This window comes from Musa acuminata, chromosome BXJ2-11 (genome assembly GCF_036884655.1).
Source record: "Musa acuminata AAA Group cultivar baxijiao chromosome BXJ2-11, Cavendish_Baxijiao_AAA, whole genome shotgun sequence".
NCBI classification, from domain to species: domain Eukaryota; kingdom Viridiplantae; phylum Streptophyta; class Magnoliopsida; order Zingiberales; family Musaceae; genus Musa; species Musa acuminata.
Genome location: NC_088348.1, coordinates 33,121,113 through 33,145,298, shown reverse-complemented (window position 1 = coordinate 33,145,298; position 24,186 = coordinate 33,121,113). Strand labels below are relative to the sequence as shown.

General features: G+C 39.1%; 2 protein-coding genes, 1 non-coding gene and 1 pseudogene across 6 annotated transcripts; 1 reads left to right on the top strand and 3 right to left on the bottom strand.

Moving 5' to 3' along the window:
- Window positions 1-3,955: 3,955 nt before the first annotated feature.
- On the bottom strand, window positions 3,956-12,988 carry LOC135627007 (diacylglycerol kinase 1-like). 4 transcript variants are annotated; one of them, XM_065132909.1, is made up of 14 exons: window positions 12,833-12,975; window positions 12,283-12,395; window positions 11,740-11,942; window positions 11,509-11,631; window positions 11,239-11,367; window positions 10,690-10,775; window positions 8,280-8,403; window positions 8,030-8,078; window positions 7,391-7,473; window positions 6,758-6,825; window positions 5,803-5,877; window positions 5,015-5,102; window positions 4,784-4,900; window positions 3,956-4,589 (listed from the first exon to the last, which is right to left on the bottom strand). In XM_065132909.1, the coding sequence occupies exons 3-14, from the start codon at window positions 11,917-11,919 to the stop codon at window positions 4,263-4,265; spliced, it is 1,449 nt and encodes a 482-aa protein (XP_064988981.1). In that variant the 5' UTR covers window positions 11,920-11,942; window positions 12,283-12,395; window positions 12,833-12,975; the 3' UTR covers window positions 3,956-4,262. The 4 variants fall into 4 exon arrangements, with proteins under 4 accessions (XP_064988981.1, XP_064988980.1, XP_064988979.1 ...); XM_065132908.1 differs by having other exon boundaries at window positions 12,283-12,401; window positions 12,833-12,970; XM_065132907.1 differs by lacking the exon at window positions 12,283-12,395 and having other exon boundaries at window positions 11,740-11,954; window positions 12,833-12,988.
- Window positions 12,944-17,988, top strand: LOC135627623 (universal stress protein PHOS32-like; annotated as a pseudogene).
- TRNAS-AGA (transfer RNA serine (anticodon AGA)) lies at window positions 13,582-13,663 on the bottom strand. Its single transcript has one exon. It is a non-coding gene; the product is annotated as a tRNA-Ser (tRNA).
- A 692-nt stretch (window positions 17,989-18,680) lies between the features above and the next one.
- On the bottom strand, window positions 18,681-20,365 carry LOC135627008 (zinc finger protein CONSTANS-like). Its single transcript, XM_065132910.1, has 3 exons — window positions 19,565-20,365; window positions 18,981-19,239; window positions 18,681-18,854 (listed from the first exon to the last, which is right to left on the bottom strand). The coding sequence occupies exons 1-3, from the start codon at window positions 20,099-20,101 to the stop codon at window positions 18,829-18,831; spliced, it is 822 nt and encodes a 273-aa protein (XP_064988982.1). The 5' UTR covers window positions 20,102-20,365; the 3' UTR covers window positions 18,681-18,828.
- Between the last annotated feature and the right edge of the window lie 3,821 nt (window positions 20,366-24,186).

Sequence of the window (24,186 nt, the reverse complement as noted above, 5' to 3'; positions counted from 1 at the left end):
AATAGTTCGACACTGTTTCATCCAAATTTATTGGTTGGCTTTTTTGCTGATATTTGCGATCACTACAAGTTTTCTTGGTTCCTACAGTGGTTACCTCTTGCATGAATTGCTACAGTTAACTGAGTGATTGGCATCAACTTTTGTGTTGATTGGTCATGCTTTTGTTAATCTGAGTGATTAGCATAAACTTTCTTGGTGATTGGCATCAACTTTTTGTGTGTGATTCATTGTTTCTAGATGCCCTTGCATGGGTTGGAACAGTTGCCTACACCTATGGTTGCTTGGGACAAAAACTTCAGCTGGAGCTTCATTCAACCCCCTTGCATTCTTTTTTTTTTCTTTGAAGTGGAATTTCTGTTTTCCCAATGACATGGTCAAAGAAGGATACAAAACACCCACTCAAAAAAAAAATAAAAAAGGGTAAGGATTTCACAGGGTGTAGATGTCCAAATCTGATTCCTTGAAGTGATGCGAGATATATACCTCCAAATAGAAATGAAATGATCAATGCTATCTTTTATGTGTGTGTCTCATGTATGAATGAATGTCTTGAAAGAATAGTCGGGTCTTGTTTCTCTATACACAAGTAACTCTTGTGTGGAATGAATGAACTCTGGTTACTGTCATGCATATGCTACAAGAGGTCCTACGATTACATGTATTGGGTAGGGAATAAAGAGGTGAACTCTTTGTTGAGAATCTATCTGCTATATATATATTTTTTATTTGGTGGCATGACTTTGTTGACATTAGTTAACCTTTTTATATGTGTTAGTTACGTTTCCAACACTCAATCTTCGGATATATTTTATTTCAGTTCTCGTAGTTCAGCATTTCGTGAGCTTTCAACTCTGCTGCGGCACCGATGGAGTCGCACTCGGGGAACTGACGCAAGTAACGATGATATCTGCTTCGTAGTTCCGCATTTCGTGAGCTTTCAACTCTGCTGCGACACCGAAGGAGTCGCACTCGGGCAACTGACGCGAGCAACGATGATATCTGCTTCGAGGCTCAGCTCTATCATATATTATCGTGCTTCGTGTTCCCAAAACATCATCCGACGTGATGTCTTGGTTGCGACTTCATCTACAGACGCTGACGCTGTGTTCCCTGCACCTTACTTCATCACTCCGATGCCATTTTTCGGTAAAAATCCCTTGAATTGATGAATGAGTCGAGCGGTTCTGAAATTCGTGGTGGGAGTTCAAACTTCTCAGCCAATTTCAAGTATGCATCTAGGGATTTTTTTTTTTTTTTTTTTTATCATCATGTTGGAGCGATTGTTGAGTTGAGATAGTAGTTAATGTTAAAAACGATTATGTGAGCATGAAATAAGTGATAGGATTCTGACGTCGATCGAAGTTGATGCGAGGGACAAAGACCAAGTCATTGACGATGGATAGTCGCTAGGCGCAATGGTCCCTAGGCGATCGATCGAACAAACCAACACCCCTCTTTGGTCTGACTCTTGTGGACAACAGGCCGTAAGGAGCTACTCGGACCGATTACGTCAACTGCTAGGGTTGATAAGCGACTCCCCTTTTTGTCAGCCTTTACGGACAACAAGCCACAATGGGTCGTATAGACCAATCATTCGAATAAATGAACAATAGAAGAAGGACGTTCGGATGGGGATGGGCGGACCCCCGGTTGCTTAGGTATAAGAATCGATTCCTGATACTTGCATAGGGACTGAACCCCCCACACTCTGAACCCTCTTGTTTCCATTACTTCATGACTAGTTAATTTAACTATCGGAGAGATTGGGTCAAGAAATCCCCCCCTCCCCCGATGTCAACCTTTGTACAAGATCTCTAAGGAGATTGGAATCCACACTAGACGCATGAATATCACCTCGTTCCCTATAACAATCCCCTCACTTGATCGCCACAAGAATCACCTGGACAACTTTAAGCCTTCGGGATAAGATCAAATCGTCTCGATGATCTCTGATGGATAACATCGAGGTAATAATAATAAGATCACATGTTTATTAATTTTGATTGAATAGATAGTCATATCAACGTCGATCAAATAATTATGACGTGTCGAATGTCAATTTATAAAAATATTTTGGATCTCAAGAGGGTGCACAAAATGTACCAATACATGCTCAGGGCACATTTCTTGAAGATAAATAGGTAGATAGACACATTGTACAAATATGTAAGTACGTAAAGATGTGTGCATTCAAGTTTTGCATCGTCTGCTTGGTCCCTTCCCGAAGGCTTAAGCTCATCTTGGAAGTCCATATGGTGCTCTTGGATGTTGGTTGTAGTGGAAAAAATTAGTCGGCACGATCTCGATATACTACTTATTCGCTCGAGGTGGATTCCATGCTTGGTCAAGGTGGTTGGACTTCCTTGAGATTATGGAGTTGAATCGAGGAGCACCTTGGCTTCACTGAGATTCCTGCACATATGGTCAGCATTGGGGGAGTTCTCGACTCGACTCCTCCGATAGTAAAATCAATGGTGGAATAGGAATAATAGAAATTTCTGGGTGATCGATACCGGGAGGCTAATAGCTTCTCTCCTCAATTCGTCATCATTTAAGGGCTCATTTATATCAACGATTGATTGATACGTTTTACCGTGTCAGGACATTAGTGAAGGATGATCACAAGGGCATCGTTCGTTTGGGCCGGAGCCTACCGGATAAATAGACAATGGTTGCTTGTGCTGAGCGATCGGGAAAATGAGAAATGGGCCTCGAAGCTCCCTACGGGCATGCAATCGGAAAAGTGGGATATGGGCTCCGTCGTCAAGGGTTAATGCTCACCATGATCTTCCGTGCGACCTTTCTCGAAATCGCAGTTGGCAGGGGATGAAAAGTTACTTCCCTACCGCTTGCCAAAGGGAGGGGGAGGCACATGAACTCCTCAGTCCTCGTCACTACTTACGTGGTAGCGGGTAGCTGAGTGGGTCGGCAAGTCAAAGCGAACATCACCTTATTCCCTATCACAATCAATTCTGACTACATACAAACAAAACAAAAGTTGATCATCTTATTCCCTATCACCTTATTTCCTGAAATTGAGATCGGCAGGTGGGTGACAAGTCGCTTCGCTACTGCTTATTGTGGTGAGGGTGAGGGGGGAGGCACATGGGCTCCTACGTCCTCGTCACTACTTAGGTGGCAGCGGGTTATTGGGTGGGTCAGCAAGTCAAAGTTGATGTCACCTTATTCCCTATCACAATCAATTCCAACTATGTACGGACAAAAGTTGATCATAATATTGTGATAATTCATGAAATAGATATGTACGCATGATGCAGTTCACTATCAAACAATATTTCAAATTATAAAGAATGAGTGTGGAAAAAATAATATTATCGATACCTCATTCTCATGTGATAAACATATCGACGTGATCAATAGTTCGATACCATTAACCCGAATCAATACAATACGATTACATCAACGAAGACAACATTAAGGCACGTCTTCGAGACACATAAAAGCTTGGTATTCTATCGATACCTTACGATCAAGACTAACTTAAACAAGGACAGACTTTGTCAGATACAATATCACGGGATACCTTATGATCAAGACTAACTTAAACAAGGACAGGCTTTGTCGGATACAATATCGCGGATGAACATGACAGTTCCCAATACCAAGCTGAGACAAGTGTAAAACAGGAGCTCGATTTGTATTCTAATCGGACGATCAAAATATATTATAATAAAAATAAAATTATTAAGCAAGCAATTTTTAATCCAAATAAAAGCGGATGAAGAAATGTATCATGAGGAGTTGAGATGATGAAGAAAGGCCAACGATGCGTAGGATCTCAGAAAAAAAATTAGGAACTCCCAAAGGTACAACCGCAATCAATATTTGGATTTATGAGCCAATAGATGAGATCTCAAGCAACTCATGCATATCACTCGTAAGATCAAGTACCATCATTTCAGTGATTTATAAAGGTCAAACCTATCAGCTCCCATCGACAACCTTTTCCATGTATAAGCTCATTAAAATAAATCAACCAATTCACCAACAAAGATTGGTCCAATTTACACATATGGCTCAAATATTACGAACAAGGTTTTAAGTATCGGTAGGGCTGATACCGAAACATATAATTCAGTACCGGTACACATTATTTATTATTATTATTTATTTATTTATTTAGTGACACCAAATAATATAGCTGCGGAATATCACCAAATACTACGCTTGACAGGATACTGAAACTAATATGGCACCGGTGTTGGAGACCTTGGTTGCAAAGCAGCAGGCACAGATAAATCTTAACTAAGATGAGCAATATCTATGTCCTCCGGAAGCTTGAATGTCTCTGCTGCACCAAACTTTTTCCTCCCTCCTTCCCACTCATCCTCAGAATCCCCACTATCCTCATCCCCATGATGGCTCGCTGCTGAAGGTGTCGAAGGGTCATTGATACTTTTGGAAATGCAGTCTCTGGTTGCTAGCATGTTGACCTGCCCGAGATGAGAGATTTCAACCACAACTGTGTCATCATCCACAGGTAAAGGCTGCTTCCATGGCTCCCCATCAATTCTCATGAATGTATGATCCGCTGCACCCTTGTGGAACTCAAAGCGAATTCTGTGTGCCTGGAACATGAAAATATTAGCATTTGGGTTATCTATGACCAGATTAATCTAGGCAAGATTGGAGCTTAGCAACATGACTTTGGGTAATTATCCCAACATATAATGATGGTGAAGTTGCCCAGATGTCCATGAAATATTAAATGAGAGGAAATCAACTGGCAACTTGAAGATGTAAGATAGATAGGCTAGTCTACCTGTGCAAGACGGGTACCATGCCCGTTCGGAGCAAGCAAGACGAGGCCATGCCATGCATCCCGGAAACCCACAACCTCAAGAAGCCCATCATCAACATATGGTCGAGTAAGATCCCTCTACAAGACATCAGAATCTTGGTTAGTTTTTCCCATGAATAGAAGGAATCTTATGCATATTTTATAATGGTTTAACTGTGAAAGAGAGACATAAAATATCACAGAGCAGCTTACTTCTGTCGCTTTCTTCTGATTTGGAGTCCCCCATGGATTAAGTCCCCCAGAAAAGCTAGGTAAGTTGAGACAAACAATTGATCTAATACTGTAAACGACAAGCGGTTGATGAGATGACGGCCTCTATATTTTGATATCACTGGTAGACAATCTAAATCTAAAAATAATAATTGAAATAAGATGTACAGGTATACATTCAAAAGGATAAATTAAAAATTATGGTCTTCTATTTGATCTTAATTTGTAAATTATCTTATGCGAAAACAACAGAACTTCAATCAAGAAAAAGCTAAAGATGTTCAGTCAATTTCCAAAGCTTAAAAAAATCAGCAATATTCACCAAAGAGATCTTTTTTTCTCTCCCAAAATCTCATGAACCACAACATATGGTAATAAAACCATTCTTTAAACAATCAACTATAGTTATAAATTGAACTTGATTAAAAGGACAACCATATGAATATTACAAAAAAATCCTCCCATAAATTTTAATACAAAGATATATAAAATTGATACAAGCAAGCAAAACTGATAAAAGAAATTATGAAACTTTGATTTGATCAGCACAAACTTAGTACTTGATTGTTCACTTTTCCAGTCAAAATATCACAGACGACAAAAAATCAACTGTCAGTAGTTGTCCTTCTAAATTCCAATGAATGAATAAGGATGTAATGATCAAGTAGGTTATTCTATCATTCCACATATTTGGTTGGCATATAATATATGCGAGGAAGGGAGTAATTTCATCTGCCAATTGGAACCGGAGATACTTAAACCATATTTACCTGTGAGGAATATGGAGATTTTCCCAGTGGCCTGGTCTTTTCATGATCTTCACATTTGCAAGCTGTGCTATATTCCTGCGTTATAGCACTATAGAATTATCACAGGGAATTGTTTTAAAAATAATAAATTATTTTAGGAAGGTTTAAATTGATGTCAAACATGTGGATCAACACAAGAATCATCATTTCTCAAACATCATGGTGGGTGATTTGTTTGTCCTATTTGACTCTATCACCACAGATGCTTATTGAAGATTTTCATGGCAAGTTCACGTACTACCCATCACAAATTTAATTTCTTCCATTGAAATTCCACAGTATTAGTTAACTGAGAAATTTTGGCAAGCAGTTCTCATGAAGAGCACCCAGGATTTCTCATGGGACAATGGAATGAATTATCATCAGCCCTCTAAATATTCTCACTATCTTGCTTGACCGATCTTTTAAGAATCACTACGGCTTCTTGTCGTTAAGGCACATCATCTACCATGGAACAGAATCCATTTTCATCTTATGTATCTGACGTTACATGTTATGTGACTGAAATTTGATATATCCTCATCAACAACATAACACTTACACAAGCCTTTCACTCTCTATTTGAGATCAGTTAAGTTCTAGTAGGATCTTCTTAAAAGAAGCTATACCAGAGTGTTAAGAATTTAATTTTACATTGAACTTCATTACCAGGTTAATGGGATGAAAAAATATTATCTGTGATATACTAATTATTAGTTCGTTAATCTCCTTTTCCTGATTGATGCGATAACATTGGCCACGATTGCCCTTTCCCTTTCATGCTGGTCAAATCCTTAAGATAATTGATTAACAAAATTTAAATTACTGATTTGCAACCGTGAGTGTTGCTAACTTGCATAAACTAAGGTAACAGAACATTGAATGAAGATTATATTTCAGTTATCCAAACTGTATAGACCATTGACTCAGACATTACCTTGAAGAAGGATGAAAAAGAGAAGCAAGAAACCACCCTTGCGTAGCCCCAAGTCTAGCATAGGTAGTCTGCGAGCAAATATAAGCGCAAAAAACATTAGTTATAGTGGAAGAGATTTACATGGGATAAGGTACATAAGCAACTAAAACATCAAAGCTATAGAAGATTAAATTAAGAAGTCATAAAACGCATAAGATTATTATACTGTGGTGCATCCCGATGGAGACATAACCATCATGTTGTAGCATTGACCTGTTTCTTTCCCAATAATCTATATTTAGGGATTGAGTTTGGCTCACCATTAAGGCCATGTAGCAGATTTGTCAAATGGTACTTTAAGTCTAATGGTAGAACCATATCTTCTCTTGTTTTTTCCCCTCTAGATCTATGAATCTCAAAGAGATAATGAATGAAGAATGCATGAAATGGGGATATATGCACATGGATCATAAATGGCTATGTTCTTGTAATGAGCATTCATATAGTTTGGATGGAAACTATGATTTGCACACATGATAATACTAATGAAGAAAAACTGCAAGTATTATCTATGATCTCTTGATATTTACAATTTGGAACAAGCATGTAATAAGGATAGAAGACTGTAATGTTAATGTAACAGGAAAATGAAACCTGATTGATTATCTGGTTCTTGAACTTTTCTGGATGCAGCTTCCGCTCGGAATGAAACGCATATGATATTTGGGCATCCATTCCTAAAAATTAATATGATATAACTTTTGTCAGTATGTGCATCAATGTAATCTTTATGTTCAGATAAGATCAAATATCAACTTATAGATTATCAAGAAAATAATAAATTGCAATAAAATAATACAGCATACCTTTTGTCACATGGTGTACTAGAAAATTCTCAATGGTCAATAAGACTATTTCTACTTAAAAGGTCGTGTGAGAAAAAAAACTCAAAAATAAATTAGTCTTCTTTTTGTGAATAAAAAGAATCATGATTTCAGTTGGACAGCAGTCTTCTGATTTGAATTATAAGGTATGTATATAGGTGAACAGAACAACAAAGACAGAGTGATCAGAAAGAAATCAAATAGCAATACAGTCCTGACCCAAGTGAGAATCATAACAACATATAGAAGGTAGAACAATTGCATTCACATCTAGAACACTATCTGAGACAAACAACAGTTGGACAATTGTAACTCCATTACTTGAATGGATCAACCAATTTCTCAACTACCATGTCCATGAAGTTTCTAAAACTTATAAGTAGCTGAATTTGCATAGGTAAGTTCTTACCCATACTGAAGTAGTTCCAGAAACCACCACGAAATGTGTGATAACCTTCCTGAGATAAAATAATCAACAACCCATTATCTAAATTTACATTATAATAAGAAATGTGGTCAATTCTTTGGTAAAAGATAAAACTTATTTATGTGATAAACAATGTAAAAAATACAGAAAGTTCGAATGAGTAAAGGGAAACAAACTACACTCGGTGTCTGAACACTTTAAAGTACTTTTCAACCAAAAATTATTGCCTTACCACATTAAGTGAGTCTAAACTTGATACACGTTGAAATGCATGTAGAGAATGAGGTAACTCGAGTGGAGCAATTGGATCACAGGTACCTTCCTTGGGAGTCCTCATCCTCATGACAATATGCCAGCTAAAGTAGAACATAGAAGCAATAATTCAAAAAACAATATCCACTCCAAAGTCCAAATGTTTACAAGCATGAAGAAATACACCTCCAGAATTTGCAAAGATCATCACTAGGTTTCCAAATCATAACTGATAAAATGAAGGGATGGAAATTGCAACAAAATAATGGGATTTAACATCTATAACAAGAACAACTATCCTATAACTCTAGCTTTCCATGAACCATGCATTTGCATGCCTAACGCACTAGAATGTCATTGCAAATATGTATAAGAACATGGATTGCACATGGTATTGATGCTGTCACCCATTAACCATGATGGAGTTATCAATTATCTGCACTAGATGCCATGCCATGTTAAGCTCATGCCACTGTCCATGATACAAGTTAGATCGATGTCAAAAGAATACGTATGATAAGCATGCTCACATACCATCACTAAGGGAACGAGGAAAGAAAAGGATAACTACATTTATTTTATTCACCAACTGGAGGTCAATGACATTCAAGTAAACCAGTTCAATTAGTGATAAAACTGAGGAAAGAGATCTACATCCTTAAGTTCTACATACTAGTTGAAAGGAAATACTGTAGTAAGAAAAGATCTATGCTTGACATTTCTTGAAATACATATTTTAAGTTGTGGACTGGATATCAAAGTCGAATTTGCAATTTTCTCATAGCAGGCTAGGATGAAACTATTCTGCTGAAAATTGATGTAAAACAAAAGGCTATAATTTGTAAGTTGGAAATCTACTGGGGCGTATGCTTCATCCTAGACTGAGACACTTCAGTTTTCAACTTTTAGTAAACGGGCACAGGTAAATATGTGCAACAACTGTCATGCTGATTGGCACATGTCAGCAACTCAAAACTAACCCAATGCTTAAATTATTAAATCATAGCTAAAACCATATATGCAGTCCTTAAGTTTCCTTAGAGCATAATCACTATAAAATAAGTCCAACACAAAATGAGTGCACCAAGCAAGCAAAACATCAATATAACAATGACACTAGAATAGATCAATGCTTAATTTAAGGTCATGAGCCATAACCATATAGGTGGCCACAAGTCTTTACCAAGAATAATCACTATCACATATCTCTAATACGAATGATCAAACATTAGTATGTTCAGCATCACACAGGTTAAATACTAAATATCACATGCTACCAATAGTAGCATTAAATGCTAGCTAAAGAAACATTTCCATTTGTATAATTCAAAACCCATGTTGGACGCATATACACACAAGAATTGGTGAGAATCAAGTCTAGGATTCACAACAATGAAAGTAAGAGGTCGGAAATATTTGTGTCCAAAGATTTCTAAAGGACATCAAATGATAATGGCTTAAAGTTTGGGCTATGACTAAGGATACTATTGTTACTATATCAATGGGAAAGTGCTCAACCTTTGAGTGTGACTTGAACTACTGATCTTGATGATTGCAAGTAACCAATTAGGTTTATTGTGTAACTTAGAAACCAATCATTAATTGAGTCTGAGATCCTTGACAGGCAATCATCGGCTCTCTTGATAGACTCTGATTGCCTTAAGTAAACATGTTAATGATGGAGCACATTTTATTCCAAATCTCAACACCCTGCTGATCATGTTATTTCACTGATAGCTATGATATATATTTATTTGTAATCAGACCAATGCATGAATGATAAACTAATTGACATGCATCTGATTCTCAGTTTCATTGGCTATGGAAGTTCAGATGACCACACCGGTATCTTCCATGCCAAGTAATCCAATAGTCATCATTATTGTTTGAAAAATGAGCTACATTTGTAAGTGTATTCAAGAGTCCAGTGTTGAAAGAGATACATAAATACATGCACGTGAAAAAGGACAAAGATAACTTAAAACATTATGCATGATACTTATGTTTCAATTTCATGAGAATGCAAAACATTAAAAGACGGATCTGCCACATGTATCCTAGGCCAAATAATCCACTTCTGTTACTTGAAGCTATATATACTGTAATGATAAATGATCAACTCAAATTTGTCAAATAGACCATAGACATATCCTATTGGTTGGCACATTGTATGCACAGTTATGTGGTTGAAGGTTTGAGGTAGTAGTGCTGCAAGTATCTAGTGCTATGGTTAAATAATACTTATATATGGAAGGAGAAACTTAGAAAATATATATGTACAAAATAGGGGAAAATATCAGAGGCAACTCTTAGGTAGAACTTAAGGATTCAGGTCTCAGTAGACGTAAAAACAATGCCTTACTAAACTAAAACTATTGACACTACAATACCTATCAATTTTCATCTCTTTTGCTTTCTTCACTTCATCAAGGAAAAACTTCACTGACTGATGATCAGTACCAGGATTCTTCTTCCCCTGCAATGCAGTTAAATTAATGGAATTATGACACTATTATCATCTAAATCAATTAAAATCCATTGGATGCAATATCTCAAATGAGGTATACCAGATGATTTTGCAGTCGATTAGAAATACTGAAACAAAATGACATAAATAAATGCTTGCAGTGTAGATCTTCACAAAATTAAATATGTATTTGTAGTCTGAAACATGGTGTCATGTCGCAACTATTTTTCTGGCAATATCTTTGGCAACAATCTAACAATGTAGAAATGATGTGTACAATCATGTTACTGAAAGATGCGCCATCCAGATAGAAGCATGGACAGAAATTTAAATGCTAGTCACTCGCATTCAAGGGGCAAGAAGACAAGAAGGACAAAACCTGTTATAAAATCCCATAGCTGCCAATCTCCATGTGCATGGGGATTTTGTTAAATGGATTAGAAATGGGAAATAGTCTTAGCACTTGACGTACCCAACCAAATGAAAAGGGAAGGTTGTTTCCTGTTCCCAAAGGCACAGTAGCAATTGGAGGTGGCTGAGCAAGTTTAAGATCACAAACCACACCAAGAAGCCAACCAGCTGTACCATCACCACCTGCAACCTAACATACAACTTGTATGTCAAAAAATGGACAAAAACAGGGGGGTTTGAATAACGAGTTGAAAAATCTAAAGAAAAAAAAGTAAAAACCATGTAAATGGAGGTATTTGATATCAGTGTTCTTTTGAAGTGTTTCACTCACTATTACTCTCAATGTCCTCTCAATATGCTCAGCAAGTTTATCACCCTCAGCCTTGAGCTTTTCAAAGTTAGCATAAAGTCTTTGAAGCACCTTTTCAGGAACCTCCTCTCCCAGATCAAAAACCTGAAGAAGAATTAATTGCCCAAATCGATATCCAAAACTTGTAATGATTATAGTTCTTTAAATAGATGACTTTTTATTGCAACTAACTACTCTAAGCAATTGAAGTACCTGAACTCTATTGAGAAGCTCACGGTATGTTTTAATTAGATCACCTCCAAGCTGGCCACCACTTCTCGAATTGACAAAAACAATCACAGGGCAAGTGGGCTCTTCTGAGACATCCTCTTTTTTTGAGTCCGGTACCAGTATGTAATCTGGGATATAGAAATCTCTCAATGGAAGAGACATTCTGGAACTACTGACCTCCGTTCCTGAAAGAAATACTGCAATTATGTTGAACCGTTAACAAGATATCATACTTGCTACATTATTTTAGAGCCAATGTTGACAAGTCTACAAGCAACACAAATATAGATATGATTAGAAAATTTATTCGAGAATAAATAGAAAAGGCATATTTCAGCAATTTTATATGGTATGCCACAAAATCTTGGGTATAATGAACAGATAATATAAGGTTAATAACTTGTGGTTTCACCAATCTAACCAAATTAAAAGCAGTGATCTTATCAAAATGCATTATTTTCCTTACAAAATATTATACTGAATTCTGAAGAACCAGTGAACTCCTCAACAAAGAAATTATTTTACCATATTAACTGATAACAGGTGAAGGGCATTCAGAACTAGTTTCCTTCGTCCTTCTCTTCTCAAAATCATTATAACACAAAGGGATTAACATCAAGATCTTGCTCTCCTGAAACCTAAATCTTCAGAAAAATAAATAAATAAGCAAAAATATAGATGCAAGGCAGAGTTCTTGATAATCCAAGAAAGGTTCAACATCAATCGTGTGCGATTAATACATCCAGCGGACCCCTGCGATGCCATTTTCAAATGACCAAATAGCGAAGCACCAGATACAGCTTGACTCTTATTCCAGATGCAGAATCACAGCTTCCAAGTTATCTAACAGATACATGACGATCTAAGGCCACATAATGATTTCACAAGATTCCAATATGTGTCTCGGTTACGACGAACAGATCCGAGTTCTCTAAGAATATACGCTCAACAGTAGCCAAATATGCCTCCACCTAAAACCACGAAGAGCTGGAATGGAGACAAAAGATCCATCCCGACGAACAGATCGGGAGCCATACAGCATCGAGTCCCATAAAATTGGATCGAGGAAGCTCACCAGGGAAAGGATCTCGTGGGAGGGATCACAGAGATCTCGAGATGAGACGGAGCGCCTCTGCGCGATTCTTCCTGCACTCCGGTTTGAATCCGAGGGGAGGCTTTGAGGGCGATGCAAGCAGAGATACGATCCACAACCTTTGACCGATCCGGGATTCAAGCCATCGTCCGTGAGGTGGCACGAGATGGTTGGGCCCACGGTGGGACACTGGCGGGTCACTGGACGTGTCCAGTTATCGATGCAACCGTCGTTTCCCAGGATTGCTCGAATCGAGTAGCAACATTTTACTCGGGCGTTGCACTCGTTTTACACATGCGCGAGCAAGCCATTGGATAACTGACAGCGGGACCGCTGCTGGGTCCCACTAGAAAACAGCACCCAGCAGGACGAGAGGATTCTCCGGTGGGGCGACAGCACACGTGGGGTCCACGTATTTGGTGGTGGACGTCAGGATACAGCATCGCGCGATCGTTCGTGTCAAAGTTTTTTCTAGCTACACATTCGAGTTTTCAATTCAGGATTCAGGCATATGTACTCCACACCGAGGGCGTAGCTGAGCCTAGCTAGGCCCCACTGCGCCTTGGTCACTATGGGTTCGAGAGGCGGGTACAGGAAAATCCAGTACAAAAAAAAGTAACCTAGAGAGAGAGAGAGAGATATATATATATATATATATATATATATATATACAACATAAATAAATAATTAGGATAATAAAAATTAAAATAATTAAAAAAAAACAACATTAGCGTGGACGGCAGGATTCGAACCTGCGCGGGCAGAGCCCACATGATTTCTAGTCATGCCCGATAACCACTCCGGCACGTCCACGAGATGTGGATTGTAGTCTTTTAACATTTTATTTAATAATTATATAATATATTCTCATATTTTGTGTCCGAGTGTGACGTCTTCTCGTGACCTGCTTCCACAACGTCGCGTTCCACCTTTATTCCAGTCGACGCCGATCGCGTCGCGAACCCAGTCGCAGACGAGCTGCTTCCAACCCTAGCTTTGATCCTCCTCGCCATGGACACGCAATAGGCTCTGCCGGATACCGATCGCCAGGCGGCTCCGCCTCTGAGGACCCAGCCCTCTCCCCCCCGCTTCATCACCTCCGCTTCCGCGGGCTCCCACCGCCGGATCGCTATCGCCGTCGACCTCAGCGACGAGAGCGCCTACGCCGTGAGGTGGGCTGTCCAGAACTACCTCCGCCCCGGCGACGCCGTCATCCTCCTCCACGTCCGCCCCACCAGCGTCCTCTACGGCGCTGACTGGGGAGCCGTCGATCTCACCGTCTCCGTCGCCGCCGACGATGACGACGATGACGACGCCGCGAAAGGGCGTCCCGACTCGCACGAGTCGCAGCGGAAGATGGAGGAGGACTTCGACGCCTTCACCACGACCAAGGCGCAGGACCTGGCGCAGCCCCTCGTGGAGGCGCAGATCCCCTTCAAGATACACATCGTCAAGGACCACGACATGAAGGAGCGACTGTGTCTGGAGGTGGAGAGGCTCGGCCCTAGCGCGGTTATCATGGGTAGCAGGGGATTTGGAGCCGCCAGGAGCATCAGCAAGAGCCGGCTCGGGAGCGTCAGCGATTATTGCGTGCATCACTGCGTTTGCCCTTTGTGGTGGTTCGTTACCCCGATGATGGGGTGGCTGCAGGACCTGCAACTGATAATGGAGAGGGCCCAAAGTCAGAGGAGGTGGTGGAGAAACACGTGGTGCCGGAGGACGAACAAGAGTTCCACGATGCTGCTGAGGAACATAAAGGTGAGAATTTATCTTAATACCTACGTTATTTGATAAACCATGTATAAGAAATTAATCCTAGATCTTTTGTTCGGGGAATTCTTGTAAAGGTTGTAGAGCAGACTGGTCTTCCCGATTTGTAGAAGTCAAATTCTTTCATCTCTCATGCAGAAACTAGATTTTAATCACTCACAATTACCTAGATACTGGGGCTTCTACTCCATAAAATGGTAGGTCTGATCTGCAGACTTAGTATAGAAATCCTATAAGATATTTTGGTTGCATCACCTGCTTACAGTTGATTCTTGTACTCTATCGTGCCAAGCCACCAATCTGGGAAGACTTACAATATTAGAAAAAGGAGATATATGTTTTTGCTGTCTCCATATGGTCTAATACTCCTTTTCGTGAAATTGTTTGCTACTGGTAACAGTTTGAAGAATTAAATGGAGATCATGTGGGTGGCAGCCTATTGGTTCACTTGCAGAAAACTCAAATTGGAGCAAACTAATGAGACCTAAGATACTTATAGTTGGTTTTCAAACTCAGTATCTTCTGGTTTAGCATGATGACTACATTGGCTGCTGTAGGTTATTAACTAATATCAGTGGAAAACTTAAAAGGATTTGGATAATAGGAGAGACACATCGTTTTAGAGATGTGGCAGCCAAAGTTTTGAAATAGTTGCCAAGTTATAGTAAGAGAATCTTCAGTTGCACCTTGGCATGGTTTGTGAGTATTTGGAAGGAAATTGTGGTTATACTATACTCTGTTTGCCACATTATGCTTGATGCACCATGGGTGTTGCAACAGTGCATCAGGACACCAAGATACATATAGTTAGCTTGTGCTTGCACTGTGAATCTTTTGTCGAATATTCCAAAGCCAGTAAGAATATTTTGCAATATATGCACATTAGGCTGGCATGATGGTTTAATAAATTTTTTTGTTTGGAAACTTCAAGAAATAATTTAGTCCTCAGTCGGTGATCTATAGTACTTATTTTTCAATTTGGTCAAGGTAGGGGTTATGTTAATCGATATTTTGTTAGGTTTCTACTTATGCAAATTTGGAGACATATAGTGGGCAAGAGAGGCCATGGCCCCCATAAAGGCAAAGATAACTATGTTTGGCAGCTTTTTCTGTGTACCTTTATATAAATCATAATAGACAACCAACATATAATTTAGATGCAGATGATTTTGGCAAATTGATGGCAGTAGCAACACTAATATGTCCCATATATTTGGGATCGGCTACATGCATTTTTTCCCTACTATTTAGCTCTATGTAGGAGAATATCCATAATGCAAGAGCAGCCATTTTTATTGCTTCTAGTAAACTTTGTGTCTCCTTTTTCTCCTCGTACTATTAATCCTGGTCAACTCACTTTATCAAACATGAGCAAGACATTGTTTCTTAAGATGGTAGCTATGTCTGCCCTTGTAGTTAATTTTTATGGTTCTTAATTATGTGTCTGGGCATTTCATGATTGTGTTCTAATATATTATTTGGACTTGATTGATCTTCGTCTCTTTGCATTGAGCCCCTGGAGTAATATGTTGCCTTCTATATGGTTGTTTAAGAAGCATGCTATGGCTGAATTGAAAACCCTCAATGTGCAACATGATCTGAAGGGGCATAACAATTTTTTGATTGCCTACCCATCACAATAAAAAGCTGGCTTTAGTTATATTTGCCACTACGTTTTGTATAAATTTCTGTTAATTGATGGTGATTCTTTTGCAGATGTCTGAGAAATGCATAGTAATGGCATATCCATCCTGTGATTTAGGTAATCTATTATGACCTTTTGTTGAAATATCCTTGTGCAATTATTTTGTGGGTTTTACTTGTTATAAGATGGACCTGTGATTTCATCCTTGGCATGTTTTAAAATGCAATCAATCATCCTGCTGATGTTTTGTTCTGGTGATGATTATCTAGCATATTATAGGAGAGTAGACTGTATTATGCTTCTGTTTCTGTACTCCTCTCTCATTAGCACCTTTGTTGAGCCAACAACAAACTTAAAAGATTGTTGTTAACTTGATGATACCTTGCATTCTGTGACAGATGTATGAAAAAAGGCTATATAAGAGGGTGAGTCTCACTTGTGAAAAACTTCAAGGTTGATGTCCCCATTTATGTGAAATGTGGCTTAATCCATAAAAGTTTTCATTGTGATTCACCACTTCTAACAGCATGGTTCTTTTTTATTTGAATAGGAATGTGTTGCTTAAAGATTTGACTAGCCTTATTGATTCTGCTACTGTTTGCCTTATTGATTCTGCCTCAGCTTGACACTATAAGTTTGTCATGATCAAATTATTAAATACTGATCAAATTTATATGAGATATAATTTTAGTAATACTAGGAATAGATATGAGAATATAGTTAAGTTAGCTAGATACCAGGTTTCTTTACGTAAAACCTTTAGGTATCCTGGATCAATTATTCAATAAGATAGATAGATCGATGAAGATATTATTCATAGAGTAAAAACGGGATGGTTAAAATAATGAGAGGCATCAAGAGTCGTGTGTGATCATTGGATACTTTTGAGATTTAAAAAAAAATATATAAGATAGTTGTGAGACTAACAATGTTTTTGAATTTGAGTATGGGATAATTAAGAAGCATCATATACAAAAATATAATAATATTAAAATTAATGTGTGAAGTTATTAGAAAAGATAGAAAAAAAATATTTTTATTTGTGAATAATTAAGTATCGTTTCAATAGCGTATAAGATAGGAGAGAATTGTCTAAGATGATATGGACATATGCTTAGGAGATCTACTGATACGGTAGTTTAATAGAAACCATAAATAAATATTTAATTATTCTAAACTTAACTAAATATAAGATTTTTTACAGAAACCATAAATAAATATTTAATTATTCTAAACTTAACTAAATATAAGATTTTTTACGTGTCTCGTGGCAAAAGATCCATGTAGTCGACCCAAAATAGTTGGAACTTTTACAGTTTTATTATTGTTGTTATTATTGTTGATTAAATTTGTTCTAGAGATCAATGCAGTATGATAACAGCCTCTCTTTTTATAGGGATAAGATTGCATAAGTTGGGCTTAGTGTCAGCGTACAATCCTCCTCCCCATATCCCGTGTTGGCGGCATGGGCTATAATTATACATTAGTGATTTCTCTTTTTGGTTAATGGTTTAATTTGTTTTAGGCTAAATGAGAGATATTAGATGTGTGTGCTTACATAATAATACTTTAGAGATGCAGCTCGATCTTATAAGTGTTTGTCTAGTTCCTCAATTTGGCGATTGTAATTATTTGTTAAGACTGATCACATCGCTACTTTTTCATTTTTAACACATTACAGTGAGCATCCTCATTTTGAATTATATCTCACAATTCTGTATCATATCATCTTGTATATTCTCAAATGATGATATTTTTATTTGTGTCGTAACAGTGGGCTTTCCAACCTCAACTAGAGAGAATCCTTGCCTATATTTTCTCAAGATAAATCATCATCCTATTTTAGCTGATATTTTGTAGTTTTGGCTTGAGAAGTCACTTCTGGACACAGACCTTATGCTAACCTTTGTTTCATGGATTCCTGTCTGTTTATGGATGGACACGAGTATGGACTTTGTTATTCTCTGTAAAAGATTGTAACTCGCCGTATGGCTTTTAATGCTCATATTATATGTTTGGTTTTATTTTCAGGGAGTGATAAGGAACACAAGCCATGGCGGAAAGCCAACTCATGTGTTTCTTCTGTTGCAGTGGTTGCTTCTGTTATATAGGTAAATGGCCATTTCTTTGCTCTCTCGTCTGCCTCCTCAAAAACTGGTTGATTAGATTATGTACATGCTCTATATAGTATCATCCTTCTTGTGCTTGTATGATTCAGAATTCCAGCGCGGTGGATGGACTCGTGATTGCCGGCAAATCAAATCCTACATATGCTGCCACGCTCGGCGGCCAGAAGTCAAGTATGGCTATCGTTTATCTCATGAATAATAATAATAATAATAATAATAATAGTTTGATGTCCCCAATCCATAGGAGCACGGACCCTTCAATTACCACATCATTATCTCAGAAACATGAACATGAAAGAGGCAGAAACGTTGAAGCAATCGAAGAGAATTCAGCAATGCATACACAATGGCAAACTAAATAGAAGAGATCACAGCCGTAAGGATGTCTTTCGAGTTAGCTCGTGAAATCGCTCTCTATAGTTAGCAGCAGCCCTTCAACCTTCGAGATTCTTGTATCGATCTGCATCCACCCCCAAATCCAAAAAACACAAAATGCAATTTGGGAACAGTAAGTGATTTACTGAATGCAGTACATGCGGGGCACATGATGTTAAGCTTGATCGCTACAACAGGGAAAAGAACTCACTTGGGTCGGAGGAAGACAGCAGCCGAGTCATGAGATCGACGCGGCCGTGGACGCGGACATCGAGCATGGCGCTGGCGGTGTCGGTGGCCGGCTCCGGGCGAAGGGCGGGCCTCTTGCGATCCTTGGAGGAACGGAAGGCCGAGGCGCAGGAGCTGGCCTCGTCCTTCGCCGCTGCCGCCATCGTGGCGCTCGCCGCTGGAGATGGTGCCGGAGACGGCGGGAGGTAGCTCGGGAGAGACGACGAGCAGGCCAGGTCGTCCTGTGATCGTTTCTTGGCCGTCAGATACAAAAAGGGTACTTTATTCTTCTTCTTCTCATTTGGCGAAATTTTCTTCTTTTTTTTTCTTTTTCAATTCAACTATACACAAGGAAGAAGAAAACCACTCGATTCCACATTGTTTTCGGTTCATGACATCATATGATTATATCCTTATATATATCTGATGCGATCACACGATGCAGATCGGAGGTTGTGAAGTTTGGGGACAAGACAGCAATGAAGCGGTTCAGAATCATTTGTCCAAATCGTCGACGACGAGGTGATATAAAGGACAGAGTGGAAAGAAGAACAGCAACGGATTTACCTGCGAGACGGAGAGGTCGGCATTTCCCCGCATCCGTTTCAGGAAGCCGCCGCCATTCGCTATCCGGCCTGGCTCCTCCTCGCCCTCGCTGCTGCTCGACGAGCTCGCAGCCGGAGGCGGTGTCAGAGACCATGGCACCACCTGGTTCTCCCCTTCGTCGTCGTCCTCCTCCTCTTCCTCTTCGTCCTCCTCACGATCCCTTCTTCCGCCTTCTCCCTCTCCCTCCTCCTCGTCGCCGGCGCCACACCCCTCGCCACCGCCGCTGCCCTCGGCCGAGGACGAGGTGGTGGCGGCGCACCGCTCGCAGACTGAGAAGGTGGGGCGCAGCCTGGCGCCCTCCGCGCGCCACGGCGTGGGCGACTGGCAGCTCCGGCAGAGCAGGCACCTGGAGTGGCGCGCCACCAGGAAGTTGGCGCCGTGCACCTTGGCGTCGCACTCCCAGCATAGGCTCGCCTCATCCGACTCACAGTGGATCCTCGCCGGCCGAACGCACAGCTCGCATTGCTTCACCCTTATTCCTCCTCCTCTCGGTCGCATCTTTCGCCCTTCCGAGTTCCTCCTCTCTTCTTCCCCTTCTCCTCTTTCTTGTCTTTTTCTCCTCTCTTCGCGTCGTAGCAATAACAGTGTCAAACGGTACGGTTTTTTTACTTTTTCTAAAGATGGATTGTCGCTTTACCCTTCACTTTCTGTGATCCGCCCACTCCGGTACGCTTACCTTCTTCCTTGTGGGTAACGTCACAATCGGGTGACTGTCGGTGTCTGTGCGTAGAAATCGCGTGGAAACCTACTGTCGTTGAGAATAGAAGACGTATAATTTAAAGCCCAAACTTACTCTCCCTTCACATACTAATATCTATAGGATAAACTCCGACCATTTACTTCCACCTCAAGTCATGAAAAGGACTCTATGTTTGGGCGGAGGCAATAGAAAGGGACAATAGAAATTTATCATTGTAATACGAGATTGGGCGGAGACTAACTTACGCATTCAGCGGTAACTCGACCGCGAGAGCATTCTAGTAGGAGTCGGGAGGCGAACAGGAGTGATATTGTCATTTCGGACCACCCCACTAATTCTGCGGCTCCCGTGCCCCTGCCTCTGCCAGCACGAATCGCGGAGCCATGACGTGGCGTCCAGGCGGTGGGCGAGATTCCCCCCCCCTCCTCTCTACGTGGCACCGTGTCGGCCACCCGCAGCACGTAGCCTCACGTGACGTCAGCCTTCGCTGGTGTCCTGCACCATTTCCAATTAGATTTCTGCTAATTAAGAAGACGATTAATTAATCACGAATTCCTCGTGATGCGGAAGCCAACGACGGAAGGGTGACGTGCGAGGCGCCACGTGAATTACCTACGTGGGCTTGCTGGGTGGCGCCACATGGGACCCGGGTGGGGTCGGACCCTCTGCGTGATCCTCAGGTGTGCTCACCGCCGAGGAAACCGCGGGCATCTTCGTACGCCCACGGAATCGCCGCCCGTGGGTTGGCGGTGCGCTTTCCTCCTCTCTTTCCTGTGTCCGAGCGGCGGGCCAGGGGAGACGGACGGTGGGCGTTCGTTCGGGGGCGGAGAGCCATCGCCAGCCACGAGTTTGGGGGGAATTGAGATCCACATCCTCCGAGATCTCATCCTGTCACACGTGTCGCGTCGAGACCGCCGGTGGAATGTGGGTGACGGGGCGAAAAGATGTGGCCTGGGGAAGAGCGCGGAAGAGATGAGGATGGGCTTCTGCTGCCGCCGCCGCCGCTGCTGCTGCTACGGACTGTGGGGGAGGAATGGATGGGATGGGCAGAGGCACGCTTGGCCTCAAAGGGAAGGGTGACGTCGTGTGTATCCAGCTTTATAATGATATCTCCGATTCACCTATCTTATCAACATTATTTTATAATTTATAATTTATTTTTAAAAAAAATTTGATGAGAGAAAAGATTTACTTTAAATGTTAATAAGGTTTAATGATAAGAGAAAATGTAATAAAAATATGTTTTTAACAAATTATTTAAAAAAAATATGCTTAAATTAAGATTTGATTTCGTATGATAAAAAAATTTAATTTTATCATGCATATAAGAAGATAGTATTAAATTATATTTTTTCTTATATTAATTTTTTTGATATATTTTTTATTGTTAAAAATATTGATATTTTTATTGATTTTAAATATCTTCTCTCCCCGATTGATACCCTTATTAATTAAGGTTGAAATAAATTTTGACTCTACTACTAATTAGATATTATCTCTATAATTAATTATATTTAGTATCTCGATTCTTATATTTTTAAAAATTATATTAAAATATATATATTTACGAAATAAACCTTGTGATATTTTCGTTAGTAGAGTTGACGACACGAAGTGAAATAAGATTAAATGTTTTACTTTCATAAATATAAAAATCCCAATATAACTTTTGAAAATATATAGACCACGATACTAAAGATAACTAATTAAAAAGAATAACTTATAATTAGTTTTTATTAAAAATTAAAATTTTTAATTTTATTAATAATTTTAAATCAATCTAGTATTACTAATCATAGTAAGAACTTTAAGCTTTGGACCATAATTTTTTCATATTTGTGGTAATGAATAAAATAACCAACCATACCATTCATTCCTTACAATATAATTATTTGTCTCCGTTTACTCCTATTATTTTATAATTATATATTTTAATCATGAATAGATAAAAAATTTTAAGATTAACAAATTATATAAAATTTTCTAGCAAGTTTTGGTGCTTACTAAGTTATTGTTAAAGAAGAATTAATTGTGAGAGAAGATTTAGAGCCAACTTTGGTTCGAGCCCAAGCTTGCCACAAACTTGATGTTGAGAGATGAGTAGGTTCAATAAGGGATTTTATATAAAAAAAATTATGCCACGGGTAAACTGGATCAAGACTCTCTAATGTTTAAATTAATAAGGGATTCAAATGATTTAAACAAGTGTTGAATGCCAAAGGTGTAATTCACCAAAGCAAGGAACCACGTTCAGATCATACATGGGGTCTCTTATTATGTAATCTTTCACCATTGGATTGAGATCATCGTTAATACTTGTAACAATTATGTGCTTCTTTCAAAACCATTGAATTTGGAGAATATAAGGTAACAATTAGTTGAGTCGGTCACCATATTACCCATAGGGTGATGAAGCTTATCTTTCTAATATTAAGATATCAATCATATAGTATTAAGGTGACAGTCATATTAATTAGATGTTGACTTTGCCTTGACTACATGATGATGAATGGACATTCTTATGCCATTATTCCCATATCACTTGCCCCACTTATTATGCCTCGATGGAAGTAAGGGAATAATAAGATTTTAACTTAACTATTGATCTCAAATAAATTATTTAGTAATCTTATCATTGTAAGAAGTACTTTTAGCTAATTCACCATCCTTAAAATGAGCTCTTCGGGTCATTTCAATTATATTGTCATCAAAATGAATACTTTAGGTAGTTCGATCGCATCGTCATCGAATAGAGTGTTTTGATTTATTTTGACTGTGATGTCATCAAAAGGAACTCTTCAGGTGGTTTCAAAGGATTTATTTTGACTGTGATGTCATCGTCATCAATCATGTGATTTTCAAAGGATATTTTATGGTCAAATTCAATTACATTGTTATATAATGAAATTTTATGTCTAGGTCCGATCATATCATTATAGAATGATGTTTTTTAGAATATTCAATCATCATTGTGGATGGACGATTCATGATTGACTTTGGTCACATCAGTGTTGCTTCTTTAAACAGTTTGATCATGTTAATGTTGGAAGCTACATCTTTTAACGGTTCGACCATATTAGTGTTGAGAGTCATATGTTCAAGTTATTAGATCATATTGTATTGGGAGCTAGCTCTTCCAATAGTTCAACTATATTGGTATCAAGAACATCCCTTCTGAGGGTTCAAGAACTATCTCTTTGGGTTTCGGTCATATTGGTGTTTGAAGCCACCTCAACCATATTATTATCGAGAACTACCTCATTAGGAGTTTCAACCATGTTGATTTTAGAACCACTTATTTGGAGGGGTGTGATCATGTTAGTGTTGGAAACTATCTCTTTTAGCGGTTCGACCATGTGGGTATTGAGAGCCATCTCTTTGAAGGGTACCGCCATATTGGTGTTGGAAACTTTGAGGGTTCAATCATATTAGTGTTGGGAATCATCTCTTTAAATAATTTGACTATGTTGGTGTTGAAAATTACCTCCTTGAATGGTTTTGATCATGTTAGTATTGGGAGTCACCTCTTTGAGGTTTGACCATTGTAGCCCTCCATATTATTACTCATCCCGAATGATAGTTCTTATGTTCAAATAATTTATGATATTCTTTTGTGTTGTCCTCAATTATATTAAATTAGAATTTGATTATTTGACATAAAATTAGGGTTAGAGGAAATATTGGTTTAAGCTTTTGTTTGTCACAAAATTGATGTCGGGAGATTATGGGTTCAAAGGATTTGATCAAGTGCTAAACATGAAGGGTGTAATTTACCGGAGAGGGAGAAGCCCCCTTGAGAATATACATAGGGACCTTTTATAGTGTGATATTAGATCATTAGGTTTAGGGCATAGTTAATGCCTAAAATGATTACTCAATTCTT

What these genes read in the sequence shown, in the direction of transcription:
- LOC135627007 (XM_065132907.1), bottom strand. Translation starts at nt 11,919, where the DNA reads ATGTCTCTTCCATTGAGAGATTTCTATATCCCAGATTACATACTGGTA. An exon ending in TTCCCTTTTCATTTGGTTGG is followed by an intron (nt 10,776 to 11,238) that starts GTACGTCAAGTG and finishes ACTGCATTGCAG; the next exon opens with GGGAAGAAGAATCCTGGTAC. An exon ending in CTGGAACTACTTCAGTATGG is followed by an intron (nt 7,474 to 8,029) that starts GTAAGAACTTAC and finishes ATTAATTTTTAG; the next exon opens with GAATGGATGCCCAAATATCA.
- LOC135627008 (XM_065132910.1), bottom strand. Translation starts at nt 20,101, where the DNA reads ATGCGACCGAGAGGAGGAGGAATAAGGGTGAAGCAATGCGAGCTGTGC. An exon ending in CCGACCTCTCCGTCTCGCAG is followed by an intron (nt 19,240 to 19,564) that starts GTAAATCCGTTG and finishes AAACGATCACAG; the next exon opens with GACGACCTGGCCTGCTCGTC. An exon ending in GCTGTCTTCCTCCGACCCAA is followed by an intron (nt 18,855 to 18,980) that starts GTGAGTTCTTTT and finishes GGGTGGATGCAG; the next exon opens with ATCGATACAAGAATCTCGAA.